The sequence below is a fragment of the Galendromus occidentalis genome, unplaced genomic scaffold (genome assembly GCF_000255335.2).
Source record: "Galendromus occidentalis unplaced genomic scaffold, Mocc_1.1 scf7180000075420, whole genome shotgun sequence".
Classification (NCBI taxonomy): Eukaryota; Metazoa; Arthropoda; class Arachnida; order Mesostigmata; family Phytoseiidae; genus Galendromus; species Galendromus occidentalis.
Genome location: NW_003803410.1, coordinates 240,902 through 260,214, shown reverse-complemented (window position 1 = coordinate 260,214; position 19,313 = coordinate 240,902). Strand labels below are relative to the sequence as shown.

The following is a 19,313-nucleotide window of genomic DNA, read 5'->3' as shown; positions in this document are numbered from 1 at the left end:
AACGGATGAGCGGGTATTCTATTGGAAGTCCCTCGTAGAACGTGAATTCTATTGATTCATGGACCACTTCGGCGCCGAGCAGAGAAGCTGAGCAATTAGGATCCAGTGCTCATCCCTTCACGTGCACGATGGTGCGCACCAGACAGCGATACATGCTTTGCAAGCTTGTGCACAAGAGCGGCAACAAGTTTTGTGTCTTCGGACACACGCAGAATGAAGTTGAAGAAGCTGTACGAAACAAAATTCAGAAAATGTACGGTGCGTACGGTGCCGCTATATGCAGAGAAGTCACAGTGAAATATTTGCACGCCGCTTCCGGTGAGTATCTCCCTTATCGCTCGACGACCATATGCTCGGATCTCCAGCAGCTGAGAGACTCGCTTGAGGCCGTAAATCCGATGATCGATCGTCGATCGGCTGTCTATTGTCTATCGACTTTTGACCATCCCCAGGAACAGTGATTCTGAGATTCGCTCCTCCGGGACAACGCATAGTCGGTGGAGCTGTGACAAATACCTCGATTGGGGATTTTCACTTTACAATTTGTCAGGTAAGACGCTGATCAGAACGGACGGCAGATCATCTAGGGAAGAATTCAAGCCCGACGATGACCGTGTAAGATTCCATCTCGATCATTTGGGTGTTCTCCGCGTATTCCAGGTCGCTGGCACAGGTCGCACCGTGACAAAGAAATTGATCCGAATGCTCAAACTCGACATCATTGAAGCCCAGGCTCTATACTCATCCGCGGACCGGGAGAAGTCAGAGAAAAGCCTGTCCGAGCTGATCGGGAAAATCGAATCGGGGGAGTCTGCCATACCTTATTGAGATTTTGTTTCTCGAATCCTACCGATCCCCGCCCGCCTCCGCTGATGCGCATACATTTAAGCGAGCCGCCGTGGTTCCCTGACTAATAAAGCGCGACTGTCCGTGATCGCAAAAGTCTCCAGAAATCTTGAAATTCTCCTCAGAGCATCGGTAGTTGACGTGGAGGCAGGGCAGCGTGCTCAGGTTGAGCATCTCATCCCGCATTCGACGAAATGACCCATCGCGGGGATCTGCCTCGCCTCTCACGCTGCCTCCCAGTTGTATCACTTGGCCCGTCGCGGCGGCTCGCCTGGCATCCCCGAACGTTACCGGGGTCACAGATAACGGGCTCTCGACTACGAAGTCCCATCCATACATTCCCGATCCCGATGGATCCGAGTGTCTGAGATACGGTCGATCCGACTTTCCGAAAATGACAGGGAGACCTGAGATTTGACTCCTCTCTACTGTCGAGTCTGTCTACTGATTGAGCGCTATCGGAATCAGGCCCGATCCATCGGCAGCGAGGATATTTCGACTAATTTGAGCAATCGCTCAATATTTCCGTCGTGAGGTATTCATTGTGTAGCGCGGCCGCAGGCCTAAGCTCCACAGGCTGGTACTGTACATATAAAGTGAGAATGAGATTCTATCTAATATGCCCTCGATGCTCCGAAAACGGGAGAGGCCGGGAAACAGATACAGAGACACCTCAACTCCCATCTAGCCTCGACTTCCTCTGGAGCATCTGAATCGGGTTGTCATGCAGAGCCGGTACAATACTGACGTGAGATATCTCAAACAACGGATTTTCTTAAAGCGATGCGGAAGCTCCAGCCTAATGAGCGCTCATGTTCGAACGAGCGCTTGTATCTCGCTCTTCAGCTCTCTTGTGAGCGCATGGCTCCCATACGTGTTCGCATTTGTCCCGATCCAGAATACATGCGTAATATGTACATTGCCCTAATGCATGATTTCTCTCGGCTCTCGAATCATGGGAATTACTAAATAAAAATACCGTGAGGTTGTTTTCTGGCAGAAAAGTGCTTCTTTATTAGAGATATGAATCTATCTTAGCTCCATCAGCATTCCCGTTAAATGTGGGTCTTGCTACATTTGTCGACCTTCCTTCGATAATGAGGTGAGTAGCGAAACCTGTCGTTGTCCTCAGACATCTAGCGATTCATCGCTCCCGTCTGCAATGAGCTCACGAGTGGCTCATTACTCCGCCATCTAAACCGCGTCGGGGATCGAGTTTATTCAATCCAATGCATACGCATCTCTAAGAGCCATATCAGTTACCATAACAAACGCACTATAAGAGTGTGCGAGGCACAGTACTCAGTCAGTTCGCAATCTCGCTCATCAGTAAGATCCATTCCTGTTACATAAGTTCAGGAAGACCTCGATTCGGACGTATTCCTCATTCGCACTATATACACATAGGGTTATATCGCACCACTGTTTTCCTGCAGACCGCAAGAGAGGAAGAAGCGTGAGATCCGTAGGTGTGAAGAATTGCGGCGCAGCCATCGCGAAAGCTTCCGCAGATCCCAGCATAACGAAGCCGGGGTAATTTACTGGCCGAACGCTCCGGAGCATTCTCTACTCACAATTAGAGACTGACTCCGAATACGTGTCTTCACCGCGACAACTCCGCATTGTATCCGTGGATTCCGACCGGAAATCATAATTAGATACAACGCTCCTGCCGGCCACAGGTGTCCAGAATGAAATACTGGAAGAGACTTGCCTGGTGAATTATACACTGCTCGATTCCCAGCGAGCCATATCATACTGAACACAATGTCTTGGCGAGGAAACTGCCCCGGCAGAGGGTCCTCAGTTCTGGATCGAAGAGCGAGAGTGTGATATCAGCATACTCTAATGACGACCCACTTCGCGGATACCTCGAATGCTCCGTCGGTCATGTTGGTTCCGTGCGCGAGTGAAGAAGAAAATGCTTGCACTGGTTCTTGATTTTGCACCACAATTTCCTGCAGGCATTAAGCGCATCACGATTTTGCTCTAGAGAGAGAAGACGATGTTTTTGACTCCAGACTACACGCACTCCGATGTAGAATAACTTTGTTTCATGAAGAACTCCGATACGATTGCAAGGGAGAGGTCCCACTTGGCAGTTTTTAGCGCTAGGATAACTATGAGATAATTTTTTAACACAGAATACTGATCTACCGAATTAACACGGTTCCTGTCGTGTCCTAGGATCTTCACGCTTCAGATCAGTCTCGGCGGGTCAGTTTTCGTGGGAAACATGGCGACCGAAGAGTACCTCACATGACAGTACTTCTCTGTCGTGGCCTTATGCTGGGAATTCGGTGCGGCGACTAACAGTTTATGCAGGAAGTTGACCACTGTTTTCAAAGTCAACTTGTCTATATCTGCGAATCGTTCGACCTCGTCGGTCCACATGTGCGAACTATTGTTCGTCTGATCCAGAGCGATAAGCAAGGCCCCGGCCGCGATCTCGCTCGGTTTGTACATCAATGAGGAATCTGTCATGAGCGAAAGCTCGCAAATGTATTGAGCCAAGTGTGCGACTCGGCGACTGACTTTCGCCCTCACGGATAGACGGCGGACAAAAGCTAAAGAATGAGCAGCACCGAGAGAAAATCCTAATGTGTTCAGTAGAAGTGCTTCCATCCGGATGATTTGGGAGCCAGTATATGTGTCGTCCGTCACGTAGACATATTGAGCCAGTTCTGGAGGGTAGATCTCCTCGACCTTCGACGCAACAAGCATGGCCGCGGTTCCTACGAGTTGCAATTTGCTCCGCACCACTGACATAACGGAGAGGAACCTGGAAGACATCGGGCTTTTAGATACTCCAGCCTAATGCATGTCTCTAGATTGGGAAGAGCCACGGGAATGTTTGCTCGACGATCTATCGACAAGCAGATGTCGCCGACTTCTGGCTGCATCTCAGGCCTGCGAAGAAAGCGAGTCGGGAAGGAGAGGGGGAGGCAAAATGCGATATTGAGCATGGAGCGCGCGCAAAGCCACTTCGTCCGTTCGAGTATTCGAAATGATTATCCTAGCGAGAATTATTATGATAACACGATTAGAATCACATTCTTCTGATGGAAATCTCGCAGAGCTCGTATTCACGAGCCGGTCGTCGACTCGTATGTTCGGGTGTTCAGCCCCAGCCAAATCGAGAAATAGACTTACCGGTCGATGAAGGAAACTGCGAGAAACAGTGTTTCATCCGACATACCGTACTCTTCGTTGACTTCGACCAACCAGTCTACGAGTACACTACGCATCGTTGACGAAATGTCTCGCTGACGGGACATGTATTCTGGACGAGCTCTAAGTTTAACCTCCAACTCTTTCATGTAAGCAAAATGCGAGTCTCCATATTGTTCTGTGAAAAACTCATCGTCGAACATCTCCTCGTTGATCGTGAGCTCTTCTCTATCTTCCTGTTGAACGCTTTCGGGCATGGGCGACACGACCATGGGCGAGCCCACAGAAGCAGGAGAGAACATGACCTCGTCGAGAACTTTGAGGGGGACCCGTTGAGTCGGGGCTCCGTCCTTTTCGTTTTCGCTCCTTTTCGGCTTCTCGTCTCCCGCCACCGATTTGGGTTTCGCTGCCTCATTGTCCTTTTCCACTACAGCCGCAGGCAGCTCATTAGCTTCACAGTTTTCGTTGGTGGTTTCCTGCGTGGCTTGATTCTCCTTGTCAGAGGCAGCGGCGAGGGGCTTCAATGTCGCGGCAAGCTTCCTTCCCCGATTAGGTGCCGATAAAAGCGCAAGAGGGGCACGCTTGCTGGCCGCATTCGCATTGGACACCTTCTGCGGGACCTGGTTTTCATCGCTGAACACCATGAAACGCCTCTGGGATGCCATGATTCGAGACGGGACGAACTGTTCAAACACTTCACAAACTGTCGAAGATACTTGCGATTGACTGTCTCGATCACGGCGCGAAAACCGTGTTGACGGTGAGACTCCCCGTCATGAACTTCTCACTAACTTCTCGACTCGAGACAGCTCCACAAACAGCCAAACGTCGCCAGCCTTTTCCGAAAAATCCAACGAGCGCCCGGGAGTTTCAAATTCGAAGGGGTGCTGTCTCCTCCTCTCACCGCCGCCGCGGCTGCGGCACCAACGGTCCGGAGCAGACGTCCCGCGAGGCGCCAAGTTCGAAAGAAGCAGACGTCACGAGTCGCCGCGATATTCGTCGAGCGCCACTTCCCAATCCCCTTTCCGCAGTCTCGAGCTCTTCAGAGATGTTTCGGACCCGCCGATAAATGAATCCGAACCCCCCGTGAGGAGACCATTTCTCTCCGATGAAAATATTATGAATCTCACCCATTCAAAATCGTTCCTCGGCGCCACAGCATGAGAAACTCCTCGTCTCCGTAGACGGAGCTCAGCGGCGCTATATCCTGAATCCATCCACGTGCGGCGCCAATCACTTGGTACCACCCCCGAAACGCATCGACCGCTGGCGGACAGTGAACATCTCAAGGAGCCGGCGCTCCGTCAGAGAGCAGCCATACATACAGCCGCTCCTAAGACGACCGATGCACACTGGGAAAACCCTGCAGCAGGATTCTGGGCCAAAAGGTCCGTTCGTCTAAAGCAGCGGTCCCCGATTCCTTCTCGGTGCGGGACCCCCGCCGAAGCCCTCGACTGTGCTCGGGACCCCTTGCGATGTCATTCTAAAAGAGTACTAGCCACTGGCTTCGGCAGACAAAGAATATTTCCCGTTTCCTCACTGAACAAGATCGCTTAGTATAGTAAGAGATTCTGGCGCGTTACAGCTGGTCGATATTCTAGCAAGCTATGTCGAATATATATCCCCCGAGGATCATCATAGCATGAATCAGTTCTACCGACCTTCGGGAACACCGAGAAGGGCAGCCGGGACCCCCTTCCGGGAACCTCTGGTCTCGAGAAGGTGATTGCATGAGATCCGTCCCCGAGAGAGACCATGTAGCGGAGCATCACCCGAGCGCCATATATTCGGTCGTGGGAGAGTCCCAAGTCAGCGCAAGATGAACGTCGACGCGACTTCGGGAAATGTGGGGAGTTCATCACGCTATGCCTGTTCTGGTTACCGAATGCGTCGATCCAGACATCTACACTGTAGAATCTACAGTGTAGATTCTACACGCATGGCTTGACTGCGGGAGGTCGAAGCTCCGATCTCGTCCGGGATCACATCTCGTCTCCAGGCGGAATGCGGGTCGATCTCTTCCCACCATTGGTCTCTAGTCTCCACGCGTGAGGAAGAGGAACGTCCGCGGTATGCTCTGGTCGTACTTAGTCTTTTCTAGCTATCGACGAGCTCGTAAGAGAATCGATTCGAACACTGTATCGATTCCGACGGTCATCTTCCCACAGTGATCCAGGATCCGACCCCGGGGCAACGACCCGGAAGGGCGTGATTCGGATCCCAGCCTGAGGATACTTGGATAATGCTCGAAAACATTCCCCAGAGACCTTTTGGAGAAACACCTCTGCTGCATGGGAGGGGAGGTCGTTCTCAAGCACCGACTCGAGAGCTTACTTCTCGAATATCTCATCATGTCGATGGTGCCTCGTATATAAGGAGGGAATGTCCCACCGGGCTGCACAATAATCTTTGGTATAATGGACTCATCGGTCAGTGACTCACCACCCTGGCACGGCGTCATTCCACAACATGGGCATCTCGATGTGTACCATGTGACATTGAGCTTCGGAACGCCTACAATAGGTATCCCAGTGAGAGACGGAGGTGGTGTCCGATAAGCATGCCATGTCGAGACGGAAGGCGCTTAGAGGACGGGATCCCAGAAGGTCCTCGGGATCTGTCCACACGACTACACGTCCGTCTATACGTTCCTCTGTATGTTTGCATAGATACACCGCATTCCCGTCTCTTCATCTGCTTCAGATGGATCGCCCGTATTGAACCGGAGGTTCTGTAATTTCCCATCTGCATAGCTCTGAGAAGCCCTTCCTTTCCAAGATTTAGGGGGCCAGCTTAGAGTGATTGACCCCTGCTTACCAGACCGAAACGTCGTCATACTGATTGTGAACACGAAAAGTCGGCACGAAGACCTGTACACCCAGATACAAGAAACAATTTCAGTCGCTTGATTTCTTATCTTTACTTCGAAACTGCAACGGGGGTTTTGCTCTCCACGGTCCGTTCTAGCACGCGGCCTGTTCGAACAATGCCTGAGCGCCTCGCTCATCTTGCGTCTCATCGGTCGTCCGCCGGCGTATAGTCACAAAAGTTTAAGTTAACCCGGCGGTCCGAATCCGCGATGCGCCCGAACGCTTTCCGCCCCTACAAGCCGGCGATAGCGAGTTTGCAGCTCACAGAAACTTTCGATTGATCCTGAGAGAAGAAGTCATGAGACTCATCTCACAATGATTGAGGCAGTCTTTTATTATTCGTTCACTAGTTCCTGTCGCGATTGAGCTGCCATCAGATTTCGCAAGTGGTTATAATTATGATATTCCTTAAATACATACAATTCAAGATGTCACACGTTATACAATTCAACCGTCCGGCCAAGGATCGGCGGAGCCGATTGATTGACCGACTGACCGATCGAAGATCGTTCCCTTCCAGAGTATACAAGTCATGTGTCGGTGTGAGAGATCGATTTGAGGTACAACAAGTCAGAACAGGCGCGGAAACAACGATTGGACGGAGCTTTCCTCGACGTCTCAATCAGCAACAATAAGCGGCTTGATTCCCTGCTCTGATCGTTCGGGGCGTCGCTTCCACAAGCTTATTATCCCGGACGATGTAAGTTCTCTTTTCCATTGCCAACTCAGGATAAGAACCTTCTCCTAAAGCGTTTCAACATGAGGAGCCGTCGGTCGCACTGGTAGCAATGATACCGAAGAGTATTTCCGATGAGCGTGCTTGTTGCGTATGGCTCTATGCGGCGAACTATTGGCTTGCAACAGAATTGTTTGGAGGAAATTAACTGCACACTGCATTTGCCTCGAGTCGATTCCCGAAAACTCGTGAATGGCCGGAGTCCATCGCTCGATGGATCCCTCGATGTGGTGGAGGGCCAGCAGGATCGCTGCGGCTGCCAACTCGCTCGGCCGGAAAGCGAGGGATTCGATCTTGAGTAGCGACAACTCGCAGATATACTGCGCCATGTGAGCTATCCGCTTGCTTATTTGAGCCATGATGCCGAAACTTTGGATGAACGTGAGAGCGTGAGCGTTCCCGATGAAGAACTCGAGGTTTTTCAGCAGGAGAGCCTCCATCCGAATTATTTGGGATGCTGTGTAAGTATCATCGGTTATGTAGACCAAGTCTGTGAGTTGCGGCGGGTAAATTTCCTCCACTTTCGCGGCGACCAGGATGGCCGCTGTCCCGACCAGTTGAAGTTTTCCACGGACCACCGACATCATCGATAGAAACCTGAGAGGGGGGAATCATTATGGAATGAGAAACGGACGTTCGATCTGAGTACCTAATCGAGACCAAACATCCATACAAAGGAATGTAAATTCTCCATTCCGCGTTCGGTGTGGACTATGAGGGAGCTCGGTTCTATCTCGGGAGCCCTCCGCTCGATGTTTCGCACTCCCCTCCAATAAAATCCAGAACTCACCTATCGATCAGTGACACAGTCAGGAAAAGGCTCTCATCGGATTGCTGGTACTCCTCATTGACTTCAACGAGCCAGTCGACGAGGACGCTTCTCATGTCGGACGAGATGTCCCTCTGTCGCCGCATGTAATCGTACCGAGGCCGGAGTTTCAGCTCCAAGGATCGGAGGTGAACATAGTGCGTTTCGCCGTACAAATCAGTGAAGTACTGATCGTCGAGAAGTTTGTCTTCATCCTTCTTCGTCGTCTTCTGTAGTGTGTCCCTATCTTCGACCAGTGGCGAAATCGCCATCGGAGATCCAATCATGGACATGGGACGAGGTACTTCGTCAAAAGCGGCGGGACTCGTTTTTGTAGAGAGCTTCCCAAACAGCAGATCACCCAGCATGGATCCCGTCTTGGATTCGGCTTCCGCATTTTCGTTCTCGGCTGCGAGCGACTTCGCTGGTCCTCTGGCGTACAGTGGCTTACGGTCGAAAAAGCCGGGTATATTTTGAGGCTGTAGAGCAAGGCAATTATTTATCTGATGATTGGCGCCCATTTCAGACAAAACTGTAATCGGCGCCCGCTTGCCGCGAAGGTCCGCACTTGGGAAACCACCGAGTACATGATTTTCGTCACTGAAAACATTGATGCGACTCTGGGTGGCCATGGCTCTTGAAGCCGAAAATACTGGAAACTGAACCGTCGCGTCGCTCGCACGATGTATCACAAACAGCTTCGCCTCGCGGATCTTGCAGCAGCACGAGCGCACGTCGTCGTTGCTTCCTCCGGACCGACTGATCTCGACGAGGAGGAGAGCCCACACAACAACCTCAACAACGGACCACTGACCGCGGCATTCAAATTTAAAGCTTTGTCTGAGCTCATGATCACCTGGCGCGCCAAATTCAAAAACCAATGAGGAGGAGCTCGCTTTCTATGGAACTCGGTCCGATATCGCACTGTGATGCTATCTGAGACTTCTACAAGACCATATCCGAGATCCCTGAAATCATCCGCGGAATCTGACGCCGGATTTCGTGTTCGGGTTTCTGTTATTGTTCGAGCGCGGTCGGAGGGGCGGCGCTTCAAGCAGCATGCCGCGCATCGCGCACACATGGTGACTCCGATCTGGCCGTTCTATTTTTCGGCTCCGGAATTCGGGGACTGAAGTCGAGACCTTCCGTAGTCACTATCAAATATCGTTCGATCCCGGCCGACGCTGCAAGTCGGGGGCGACTCAGTCGTGATGAGCAAACATAGAACCTGCTTCGGAATCTCCTTCGGCAACACAAGCCTTTGCATAGCCGTGCAGAAAGTGAGTTGATAATGATCCAGAGGCGCCAACCCTTACTTCTCTCCTCCTGAGGTCCAATCTATCGCGGAACGAGGTTGTCCACCACAAAGAGATACCCCTCGTTTCACGGTCAGCGCAAGAGTCGCTGATGACACAGTCTCCCAGACGCAGAAAGTATTGGTTACTGCCGAACATTCCTTCGAATTTTCGAAGAGCACTTACTTTCGAGAAGTCGTCACCTTCGTTGAGTCCGACCGGATCGAGGATCGGAATCTGCTGGCCCATTGTCACCAAACGAGACTCCAGTTGGACGATTAATTCAGGAAGGGAGAAGAAATACACGCTTTCGACGTGTTTCGTTTCGCTATAATCGGCACATGACAGCATTTCCGGGGAGAACGGAACAATTCCACCAATCTCCTGGGAACCGGACATGTTGGCCGCACAAGATCATGCCCGGTCATATCGCGTCTCTAATTATATATGTATGTACATGCATCGATGATCCGAGAGGGATCGGGGAGAGAGTGAGAAAGCGGTACTCTGGAAGTGCGAGAGAAACCCAGATAGCGGATCTATAATATTCGTTCAGCGAGCTTATTGTCCTCCCTCGGCCATCGATATCTCCGAACCGAGCAGGCCCTCAGGTTGTCTGAGTATTCGCTCATCGCTCCTGCCTGACCGCGGGATTCCGATCCGCTCCTCAGATCACGTGACAATCCCTCATTACCGCGGCCTGTCGCCGACAAGCTCGCGTGGCTCGTCGGAAATTTCCGGGGAACACCCCTGTTCTAGACAATCGAATTGAGCGTTTAATCCGAGATCTCGCATCTCAATTGAGGCAAAGGCTCGCGTATCGTCCGACTTCCCCGGGATACTTTTCCCGTGACTTGGTAGGCGGGGCAGTTCGAATTCTGACCCCAGATTCCGAACCCAAAGATCGTCATGTTATCAGCGTTCTCCATCGCCTGCCTGATCTTCCGCCCCTCCTCTTCCTCTCGGGATGATAAGGTCGGAATAAATAGGGTGTCGGACCAGTTCTCAGGATGCGACCGATGAGACGATTCTTACCTTTCAGGATGGGAAGACCGACGTGGTCGCAAATGACTCGGGCGAGCGTACCACACCCGCCGTGGTAAACTTCTCCCAAAATGAAATCGTGAGTAGGACGCCTCCAAGGCGCCCCTCGGAACTTTCCATCATAATTCCTTTGATTGCCTCATCAGTTGAGATCGAATAGCATACCAGCATAGCCGCGGGATATTCGAGAGGAGTTCGGTGAGATCATGCCCATGTGATCTGTCACTGCGATTCCGAGCCCTCGCGCTGCCGTTCCGCTCGTAGACAGAGGGCTCAATCGCAGAGCGGCTCACGAATACGCGATTCAGAGAATGGAATTGACATCTATTTCTATCGAATTCTCATATCTCATACATGATGCGTTTCTAACTCTTATCTGATCCGAGAAATATTGATCTATCTCACGAGTCGAACGATCCCTAGCGGGATGCCAGGAAGGCAGACCTTATCGCTACGAGATGCATCTCTTTCGGTAATCGAACGAAGAGATCACCGATTTCGTCATATATCGGATGCGCTGCTCATCATTTTGGATGTCGCTCTTGAAGTGGTGACATGAATCACTTGGGCCATCATTAGCACTCACGCTCACACATTCCTATTTGTGTTTCAAGAGAATCACATAGGTATGAACAATAGCTGAGATCCCCTGTAGGAGGATCGACTTCAACACAAATGTGTAATCCCACGTAGGAGAGAGATCAGAGGAACGACACGAAACTTAGTGGGAGGGAATTTCTTCGAAACGGAGCGTGTGTAGAAACACGGTTCGTCAGTGGACGGAGCTCGGCCAAGCCATGACGAGGATTGGAAAACGAAACCGCGACACGGTACTGCCAGGCTGCTCGAGTGAGCAGCGAGGGGTCTCCGGAAGAGCGAGAAATAATTTCCCGGCGGGAATCGCTCCGTGGAGGTTGATGTGAGAAAGCGCGAACGATCCGATCGGGAGCAAACAGAGTGAGACAGGAGGCATACATCTACGGAACACCTGTCCGCATTGCAAACCTCATTCCACCGAGAGGGATCATCCTCCGATAGACCTCAGGGGATGCCCCTCCCCTACCGCTCCGGCCGGGCGATGGCCTTAGAATAGAATGGATAAGCTCTGCGTAAAGACTGTGACGGAGTCTCCATTAGCGTCATCTGCGATTGGCGAAATTCAAACTATATCGATATCTCAATTTCGTATCCTGTTCCAGTGCGTTGGCGCGCTATCCAAGAACCGTCTCCTGCGCCAACCGCGGGCAACTATCCCTGGAGTGAAGCGCTTCCTCGGCTCGACGGACGCTTCCCTCTGGGATCTGTCCGCGCACATACCGTGTGAAGCCCACGAAGGGAGTCTCCGCTTCACTGTGACCTATGAGAAGGATGACGATGAACTTTGTGAGAGGAAGGTCACCACCGAAGAATTGATAACCTATCAATTGAAGAAACTCCACGGTGAGCCTCTTCGATGCTGGTAGGGAAGATTGCACGAGCGTCGACCTCCGAGTATCGAATATAAACCTTACCCTCTTCCGCTCAGATATCGCTCAGAATCAGCGTAATGACGACTCGTATCCCTGCGTGATATCCGTGCCTACATCGTTCTCCGAAGAACTCCGTAAAGTGGTCAAAACTTGCGCCGAAAATGCTGGTTTCGACGTCCTCCGAGTGATCAACGAACCGTCTGCCGCCGCTCTCGTGTACCTGAACCGGAAGGAGCCCACGATAGAGTCTCCGTGAGTACGGGTGAATTTATTACTCTCGGCGGGGTTCTGGGCCGCCGGATGTCCTCACTTGATCAGTCTTCCAACCCGTTAATGAGAGTCAGGAATTTCGAAAGCGAGTGTTGCGTTCAAATCAAAAGCTCTCGTTGGCCGCGACGGCTCATATCTAGCCCTTACTGTGAGAGCCCCGAGGAATATTCCTCTCGAATCGATGAGATTGTGTGTTGGGACTTTCCGGCGGTTCCGCGATAGATTGGAGAACCGTTGCGAAAAATATTGCGAATTGCGCGCGGCGCAGAGCCATGGTGGGTGTTCCCCACAGAGACTCAAACGTAATCGGAAACCGATAATAAAAATATCCGCCGGGATCCTCCCGCCGAGAGGATCGCAGCTGGTGGCGAGTCGCGGGCCGAGCCGCAATACGGGAATTTATGCTGCGTGACTGATTCATGTGATAATGAGCAAGAGTCGATCTAAAAGAAAGCCGGGTGGCAGCCAGGACTCCAATCTCGCCGCCATGCTGAACGGTATATCCTCAATGATCCGTTTCTCGCGGCGTCTGGATTTCTTATCACGTGGAACAACACCTTATCTACGACGGAGCGCATGGTTCTCATTCTCGCCTGCTTGCGTCCCCGCCGGAAACAAAGTAGAGCTCTCCGTCGAAAAAGATTCAAACAGCGTGCACGGGGTAAAGAAGGATGGAAACCTACGTCTAGCTCCCCGATTGGAGCTCGCGAGCCACTTACAGAAGTCGAGTACGAGAGGAACATGAGCTTTATATCTGCGGAGTTGCTTGCCTTACGTTTCGTCGTCTGCGTACAGCGAAGATTGTCCCGCTCGATTTTCTTCGATTCAGCTTGGCCGAGAGTTGCCCCTCTTGCCGGCTACCTATCGAACAGCCTGTCGTGGCCTTCGAATTCTCTCGACTCGCTTCATCTTACCAGATGGGGTCTCTCTGGAATGAAGTTCTACTCGGCATTCGCATTTTGATCAACTCCTACTTATCCACTGATCAAGCGTAAGCTTGAGCGCTCCCTCTCTATCTCTTTCTGACTTCTCATCACACATGCGGCCTTCGAGCCGATGTGCTGAGTGAGTAAAATGAAACTGAGCGAAGTCATTCTCCTCTCAAGGGTAAAACATGTTATTCCTTCTTGAGATAGAACTATGTTCTTAAGCTGAAGGCGGTGTCCGAATTTGGCAGTATGTGGGAAACGCGCCTGGAAGATCAAGCATGCTCCCGGAACACTTATGCCGGCCTGATTCCTCCTTCCAGACATATTCTAGTGTACCGTCTCGGAGGAGAATCGAGTGACGTCACAATACTGAAATACAATGGCGGTATACAGCAGATTATTTGCTCAGAGAGGATGATTTCGACCGGAGGACAACAGTGGACTGTCGAATGCGCAAAGTACGCCGCGGAGGAATTCAAGAGGTAAGACCCCGGTCTGAGATCACTGGAGGGCATACAGGGTCGGAATATCTACTCACTCACGCCGGGAGCCTCCATCTAAATTTTTCGCCCTGCAGAGAGAAATCGGCGAGTAGTTCACTGGTCGGGATTATTCAACGGGACACGTTTACAGTCAGTAGCTTACGGGTAATTCCCTAAGGCACGTTTATATTTCCACAGGAAGACCAAGGTTTCGTGGGATGAACTGTCACAGCGTTCAAAGGGCAAAGTTCTGGCGGCAGCGGAAGAGGCGAAACACGTACTCTCGACCATGGAGAGCTGTGTCTGCAGTGCCGAAAGTATACACGAAGGCTTGGACATGAACGTGCAGTTGACGAGAGCGCGTTTCGAGAAGTCCGCGCAGAACCATCTGCTCCGAGCGAAACAGAATATATTGGACGTCCTAGGGACCGCGCAAATCACACGGGATCAAGTGAACATGGTATGTGCGCGACGATTCCCGCTTGCCTTGGGCTTAGTCGTCCTCGAGAGATCGCCGTTTCGAGATTATCTCTGAAAGAAGCGAGAACATACGCGGTCGGATTGAACGTTCACTCAACCTGTCCACCGACCGGTCATGGGAGGTCGGTGAGCTCCGAGCCGACCGAAGCTCTTCTCCTAGATGTCCAACAATCATTTTTCCATCGCGACTGGATCCAGGTCCTTCGTGCCACCGAGATTCACTGAAATGGAATCGTGTACTTTCGCGGCTCTGACTACGCTGAGCGACGTTGCGGTCATTTAAACGTCTCGAAGGAAGCCTGGCACCCAAACTTATAACTGAGTCACGGGCTGAATCAACTTATAAAAGGATTGAACCGAAGCGGTGGGAGACTTTCCCTCCGAACGAGCTTCGCATGCACCTTCCTTGTGGGAACAGCGCTCCTGAAAATACTCATCAGTACATATTCCCAAGTTTCCAAAGCGTCGAGATGCTGCTTCTCAGCGCGGCGGAGCCGTCTGGAGACTATCGTTACCCGCTCGCCGCATGTCGGGACGACGGTCTCGTCGATGGAGAACTAATTCACGATCGACGCATTTCAGGTGGTTCTAAGCGGTGGGGGTTGTCGGATGGTATCCATACAGAACATGATTGCGTCGGAGTTCCCATCTGCTGAGATTTGCAAACGAATCGCTCCCGATGAGGCCGTCGCCGTCGGCTCGGCCATCGAAGCTGATATCCTCTACTCAAGACAAGTGGCTTGCGATGAGAAGCACCTCAAACGAGCGATCAAACTGCCCACCTTGTCGAAGAATATTGACATTCAAGTAAGAGAACAGTCGCCCGAGATTACGAAACTTACCGGGAAGAAATCTCGGAATTAGGCAGCGGGAACTTGAAAATGTTCCCGACCGTTTCTTGGGCTGAATCCATTTGGCATCGCGAGTCGCCTTCGAGCCCCTCTGATGTTTCTCTATTCGTGCGATGCTAAACTTTCGCGAGAGTGCTTGACCTCTTCGCTTCCGCTGCTGCGGTCTTTTCGAATCCTCCCTCTGCTCATGCCCTGGGAGCTCCTTGCCAGTTTCAGCACTACACGAGTTCCACTCATGATTGGGAAACTAAATAGGCGGTAATTTTTCCGATATGATTCGTTGGAGCGTTCCTGACTCCTATGTCAGGCCAGAAGCTCGGAGGTCATCATGTTGATGCCGGACACTATGAATGACTAGTATGCAGAACCTCCCGGATGGAGAAACTTGCGCGAACGAGATATCGAGTGCACGAAGCTCGCCCCCCGGAAAATTCCATATGCGGGCCGCTCGCCGGAGTCATGATTTGACATTTGGTAGGACCTCGTTATGAAGGACCCGGATATAACGGACACCCGCTTATAGGGGACTGAGGGCGCCATCCCTGATCGCAATACCTCCCATGTTAATCTGTTCGGATACAACGGACACCCGCTTATAAAGAGTCCGTTATCACGAGGTTCTACTGTATATTCTTCTATGACACCGAATTATCATGAATTATTCTCTGCGAAACAGGTCTCGCTATACGCGGGACAGTCCAATAGTCGATTGGCTATCTGGGAAAAAATGAAAATCTTTCCCTTTCCTCCACGGAGAGTTCCCGATTCTCTCGAGGAGCGTCTCGCTGTGATGAAGCTCCAACTATCCCTCCGCCGGAATCCGACATACATGAGTCATTCGGGCTCCGGGAAGCATCAGGACGGGGAACCTGCGATTAATTCCGGTCGCATGGGCTCGATTGTATACGACATATCCCTGATTCTCGCGACCGATGCGTCTCGGATGTTTTTCGATAGACTCCGTGCTGGCCACGCGACTTGATAAACCCTGAAGAAGAATGGATCGATGGCGAATCCAGGCATGGCTATTTTTCGTCCCGATTTTAAATAATTGTTCGGTTGACTGTTTCGACAAACTTCCGTGGCCGGTGATTTTTCATCAAAAATCAACGGAAATGGTGAATGCAGCTGCGTAGATGATGATTTTCTCCGGGAGACGGACGGATGGGAGTTCAGAAAGACTGAATGTGGAAAGGGCATTCTACTGCATGACTTCGAATCTGCGCCAAAAGATGTCGTGTAGTTCCAATCCAACGACTATAGGAGAAGTCCCGTCTCGGTGACGTGCTTCCGTTCATCGGGTTAGACGCTGGGATATGCGGAGATTCTCAGCAGAAAAAGTGGCCACAGCGGGGATGAGAGGGACCGCTACCTCACGTAATCTCTCGAGCTTACAGCATTCCATCTCGAATTTCCAGCTGCACGGCCGTCGCTTGTGGACTCGCTCAACGTTTCGGTAATCCATTGCTGTCAACATCGAGCGAGCTGTATACTGGGCAACTTCGTTCCCGGGCGTTCATGCCATGATTGTATGACGCGGTCGGATTTGCCCAACCTTCGAGATTAGATTGAGGATCTCAGAGCAGTTGCGCATTCATTGAATACACCTCGTCGTCGGTCGCTCGGGATTTACGATAGGCGGCTGAATTGATGCCCCGCAGCCTCATTCGGCGTCGCTTTCGTCAAGTTTCGTCAACTCCTATCCTTCCTTTCGACGCTAAGCCTGAGCTTGTTTCGGGCCTCAGTCGGACGATAGTCAGGGTTCGTTCCTCTCTCCGGCCTCTCAGAGAAGTCTCGATGCTACCGCTCCTCGAATTTTCGATTTCATCTAATCGGCGCCGCGCGTCCGGTCGGGAGCGCGAGCAAAACTAACCAAGGACCGGAGATCTTGTCCGGTCACTTCAGAATGGTGGGGATTGCTCCGAGATCACAATCAATGAGGATCTCGAACACCGGTCCGGGGTGTTTCATGAAAGCTGTGAGGGGAAACTGGTAGGGGAGACGTGTCTCAAACCTTTTAGAAAACGCGCGTCATGTGGAACAAGTTTCATGTCCTGTGAACTTCCGAAGAACTTGAGAGTTCTAATCAACTTTTCCATCTAGAGCGAAAGCAGACCTAGTCTCCGGTTACCCAGAGGTTTTTTCCAGCGGTCAGCTTCGGGTGACACAAGATTGTACTTTGAGTTTTGAGCCGGTTTCTGTTTCAGCTAAGAGATGGCTCCGCGGAAACCATACTCGCGAAAGGCACCGCTACGCCGTGCAAGTTCGAAGGGCCCATCCTACTAGGCGATGACGAAGCATCAGTGAAGATTCTGCTGCTACAAGAAGGTCTACCTCTGGCGAAGGTCGTCATGGCGGATCTGAACGACAACAGCGACCTGACGCTTTCTGTCGAGGTGAGTTCGTGGATGAATTTCTACCTGGGACGCTGGCCCTTCATGCTTTTCGGTGACTCGAACGGTACCCGGTACCCGACTCGATCCCGCCGCATTGCGAACGTCCGTATCGAACTGCGTCATGACGCAGTTCGAAATTGTTCTGTTCCCCGTTGATACCCGACTCGTTGCAGGTCCTCGAGGACTGTACGCTTCGCTGCCAATGCGTCGACAAAACGACGAATCGGATCGAGAGCATTATCGTCGAATAACTCCTAACGATGATGAAGAATAAATGCATCATTCATTTTCGACCTCCGCACGCGGAGTCTGATGGGTATCTGCCGCAAATAAATTGATGATCGTTTGGAGTACGTTCTGCATAATCATTAGGATCTGTGCGAAGATGCAAGACAATTGGAGCTCTGCGGATGCCTCCGACCCAGGAGCCTGGAATTTATTTGCATCCCTCCGAACAAATGCCTGCGGAATCCCGACGGAACCATTTTCGATGTGGGTCCGCGTCTCCGAACGGCTCACCCAATGGCGAGATTCAGATTCTCCTGCAGATTGTCCGCTCTTCACATGGATGGAAGTTTCTCTTTGGGGGACTAATTATTGTGATCGAATCATAACGGGAGGGCTTGTCAGGGTTGTCAACGATTGATCGGGTATATTCGAGTACAGGGTGAATCGAATAGTGTCGGAGCTGACTACCTGTGATCAGATCCAGAGAAGGTCGGATAGCATGCCCCTCAACGAGACATGACGTCCTGAGATCTTCTGTTCCAGCGCTTTTTGCCCGTTCGGAGAGGAAGTCCCCTTATGATGATTGCTCCGAACAGAAAAGGTAGAATTAACTCGTCACGGGAGGACTGATCGTTAGTTACGGTCGAGGCGATGGCGATGAGAGATACGCGAGCAGCGTGAGAAATCCATAAATTCAGACACTATGCCGCCCACCGTAGCTTGCGATGACCATTGCGGAAGCTCCGAAGGATTCGTGCGAACTTGATAATCGAGGCCTAATCGGAACCTCCCGGGAGATGTCACCGCGGCCTGTGAGCTCAATATTTTCCACTCGGTGGATGAAGCATCGCTGGAGCGTGAGTGCTCGCTCCGGAGACGAGATCGACAGCGTTTCGGCCGCCGCTCGGTGTTCAGTTAAACCCCGTTGCAACGAAACCCGGTACAGCGAAACGTCGCTGTGACGAATCTTTCTCTGCAGCCTCTCCGGCAAGATCCCCATAGAGGAAGAGCTGAAGATCACTCCTCGCTGCGAAATTTCAGTTCAAGGAGCGAAATTCCGGGTCCCCGAGCGGCTCGTTGTAGCGGAGTTTCATCGGATGGAGTTCTCCATGTAGTCCTCGACTGGAAACGCTCAAGAATTCAGGCTCGGCCATGCGGAAATACATGTCATGACAGAATGAAACTCATGCGGGAGGAAAGCGATTTCCGCGAGCACGCAATCGCGAGCGCTGCTTCACATGGCGTGCATGCATGGCACGTTGCGTTGCTGGGCTTTGCTTGTCGAGAAATGAGGCCAGTGAGCAAGAGGTGATTGTCGTCTTAATTGTCCGTCTTATTATCAGGTCGCGACGAAAACTCCTGGCTCCCCGGGGAGTCCGAGTATTGCTCGAGTTCGACCGTCCGTTCTTCGCTTGCTCGCCTGCCTGCCTAGAGCAGC

At 51.6% G+C, this 19,313-nt stretch overlaps 4 protein-coding genes across 4 annotated transcripts; 2 read left to right on the top strand and 2 right to left on the bottom strand.

Moving 5' to 3' along the window:
- The first annotated feature begins 125 nt into the window (after nucleotides 1–125).
- Nucleotides 126–942, top strand: LOC100905946 (uncharacterized). The gene is made up of 3 exons (XM_003737205.1): nucleotides 126–318; nucleotides 453–550; nucleotides 661–942. The coding sequence occupies exons 1-3, from the start codon at nucleotides 129–131 to the stop codon at nucleotides 826–828; spliced, it is 456 nt and encodes a 151-aa protein (XP_003737253.1). The 5' UTR covers nucleotides 126–128; the 3' UTR covers nucleotides 829–942.
- A 1,868-nt stretch (nucleotides 943–2,810) lies between these two features.
- On the bottom strand, nucleotides 2,811–4,840 carry LOC100898234 (cyclin-A2). Its single transcript, XM_003737235.2, has 2 exons — nucleotides 4,000–4,840; nucleotides 2,811–3,628 (listed from the first exon to the last, which is right to left on the bottom strand). The coding sequence occupies exons 1-2, from the start codon at nucleotides 4,680–4,682 to the stop codon at nucleotides 3,046–3,048; spliced, it is 1,266 nt and encodes a 421-aa protein (XP_003737283.1). The 5' UTR covers nucleotides 4,683–4,840; the 3' UTR covers nucleotides 2,811–3,045.
- A 2,361-nt stretch (nucleotides 4,841–7,201) lies between these two features.
- On the bottom strand, nucleotides 7,202–9,255 carry LOC100905798 (G2/mitotic-specific cyclin-A). Its single transcript, XM_003737204.2, has 2 exons — nucleotides 8,414–9,255; nucleotides 7,202–8,220 (listed from the first exon to the last, which is right to left on the bottom strand). The coding sequence occupies exons 1-2, from the start codon at nucleotides 9,061–9,063 to the stop codon at nucleotides 7,632–7,634; spliced, it is 1,239 nt and encodes a 412-aa protein (XP_003737252.2). The 5' UTR covers nucleotides 9,064–9,255; the 3' UTR covers nucleotides 7,202–7,631.
- A 228-nt stretch (nucleotides 9,256–9,483) lies between these two features.
- On the top strand, nucleotides 9,484–17,898 carry LOC100898094 (heat shock 70 kDa protein 14). The gene is made up of 9 exons (XM_003737234.2): nucleotides 9,484–9,711; nucleotides 10,769–10,849; nucleotides 11,970–12,210; nucleotides 12,296–12,491; nucleotides 13,759–13,920; nucleotides 14,119–14,380; nucleotides 14,983–15,207; nucleotides 17,459–17,647; nucleotides 17,821–17,898. The coding sequence occupies exons 1-9, from the start codon at nucleotides 9,643–9,645 to the stop codon at nucleotides 17,896–17,898; spliced, it is 1,503 nt and encodes a 500-aa protein (XP_003737282.1). The 5' UTR covers nucleotides 9,484–9,642.
- Nucleotides 17,899–19,313: the final 1,415 nt, after the last annotated feature.

What these genes read in the sequence shown, in the direction of transcription:
- LOC100905946 (XM_003737205.1), top strand. Translation starts at nt 129, where the DNA reads ATGGTGCGCACCAGACAGCGATACATGCTTTGCAAGCTTGTGCACAAG. An exon ending in ATATTTGCACGCCGCTTCCG is followed by an intron (nt 319 to 452) that starts GTGAGTATCTCC and finishes GACCATCCCCAG; the next exon opens with GAACAGTGATTCTGAGATTC. An exon ending in TTCACTTTACAATTTGTCAG is followed by an intron (nt 551 to 660) that starts GTAAGACGCTGA and finishes CGCGTATTCCAG; the next exon opens with GTCGCTGGCACAGGTCGCAC.
- LOC100898234 (XM_003737235.2), bottom strand. Translation starts at nt 4,682, where the DNA reads ATGGCATCCCAGAGGCGTTTCATGGTGTTCAGCGATGAAAACCAGGTC. An exon ending in GCAGTTTCCTTCATCGACCG is followed by an intron (nt 3,629 to 3,999) that starts GTAAGTCTATTT and finishes GATGTCTTCCAG; the next exon opens with GTTCCTCTCCGTTATGTCAG.
- LOC100905798 (XM_003737204.2), bottom strand. Translation starts at nt 9,063, where the DNA reads ATGGCCACCCAGAGTCGCATCAATGTTTTCAGTGACGAAAATCATGTA. An exon ending in ACTGTGTCACTGATCGATAG is followed by an intron (nt 8,221 to 8,413) that starts GTGAGTTCTGGA and finishes CCCCCCTCTCAG; the next exon opens with GTTTCTATCGATGATGTCGG.
- LOC100898094 (XM_003737234.2), top strand. Translation starts at nt 9,643, where the DNA reads ATGAGCAAACATAGAACCTGCTTCGGAATCTCCTTCGGCAACACAAGC. An exon ending in GCCGCGGAGGAATTCAAGAG is followed by an intron (nt 13,921 to 14,118) that starts GTAAGACCCCGG and finishes ATATTTCCACAG; the next exon opens with GAAGACCAAGGTTTCGTGGG. An exon ending in ACCTGACGCTTTCTGTCGAG is followed by an intron (nt 17,648 to 17,820) that starts GTGAGTTCGTGG and finishes GACTCGTTGCAG; the next exon opens with GTCCTCGAGGACTGTACGCT.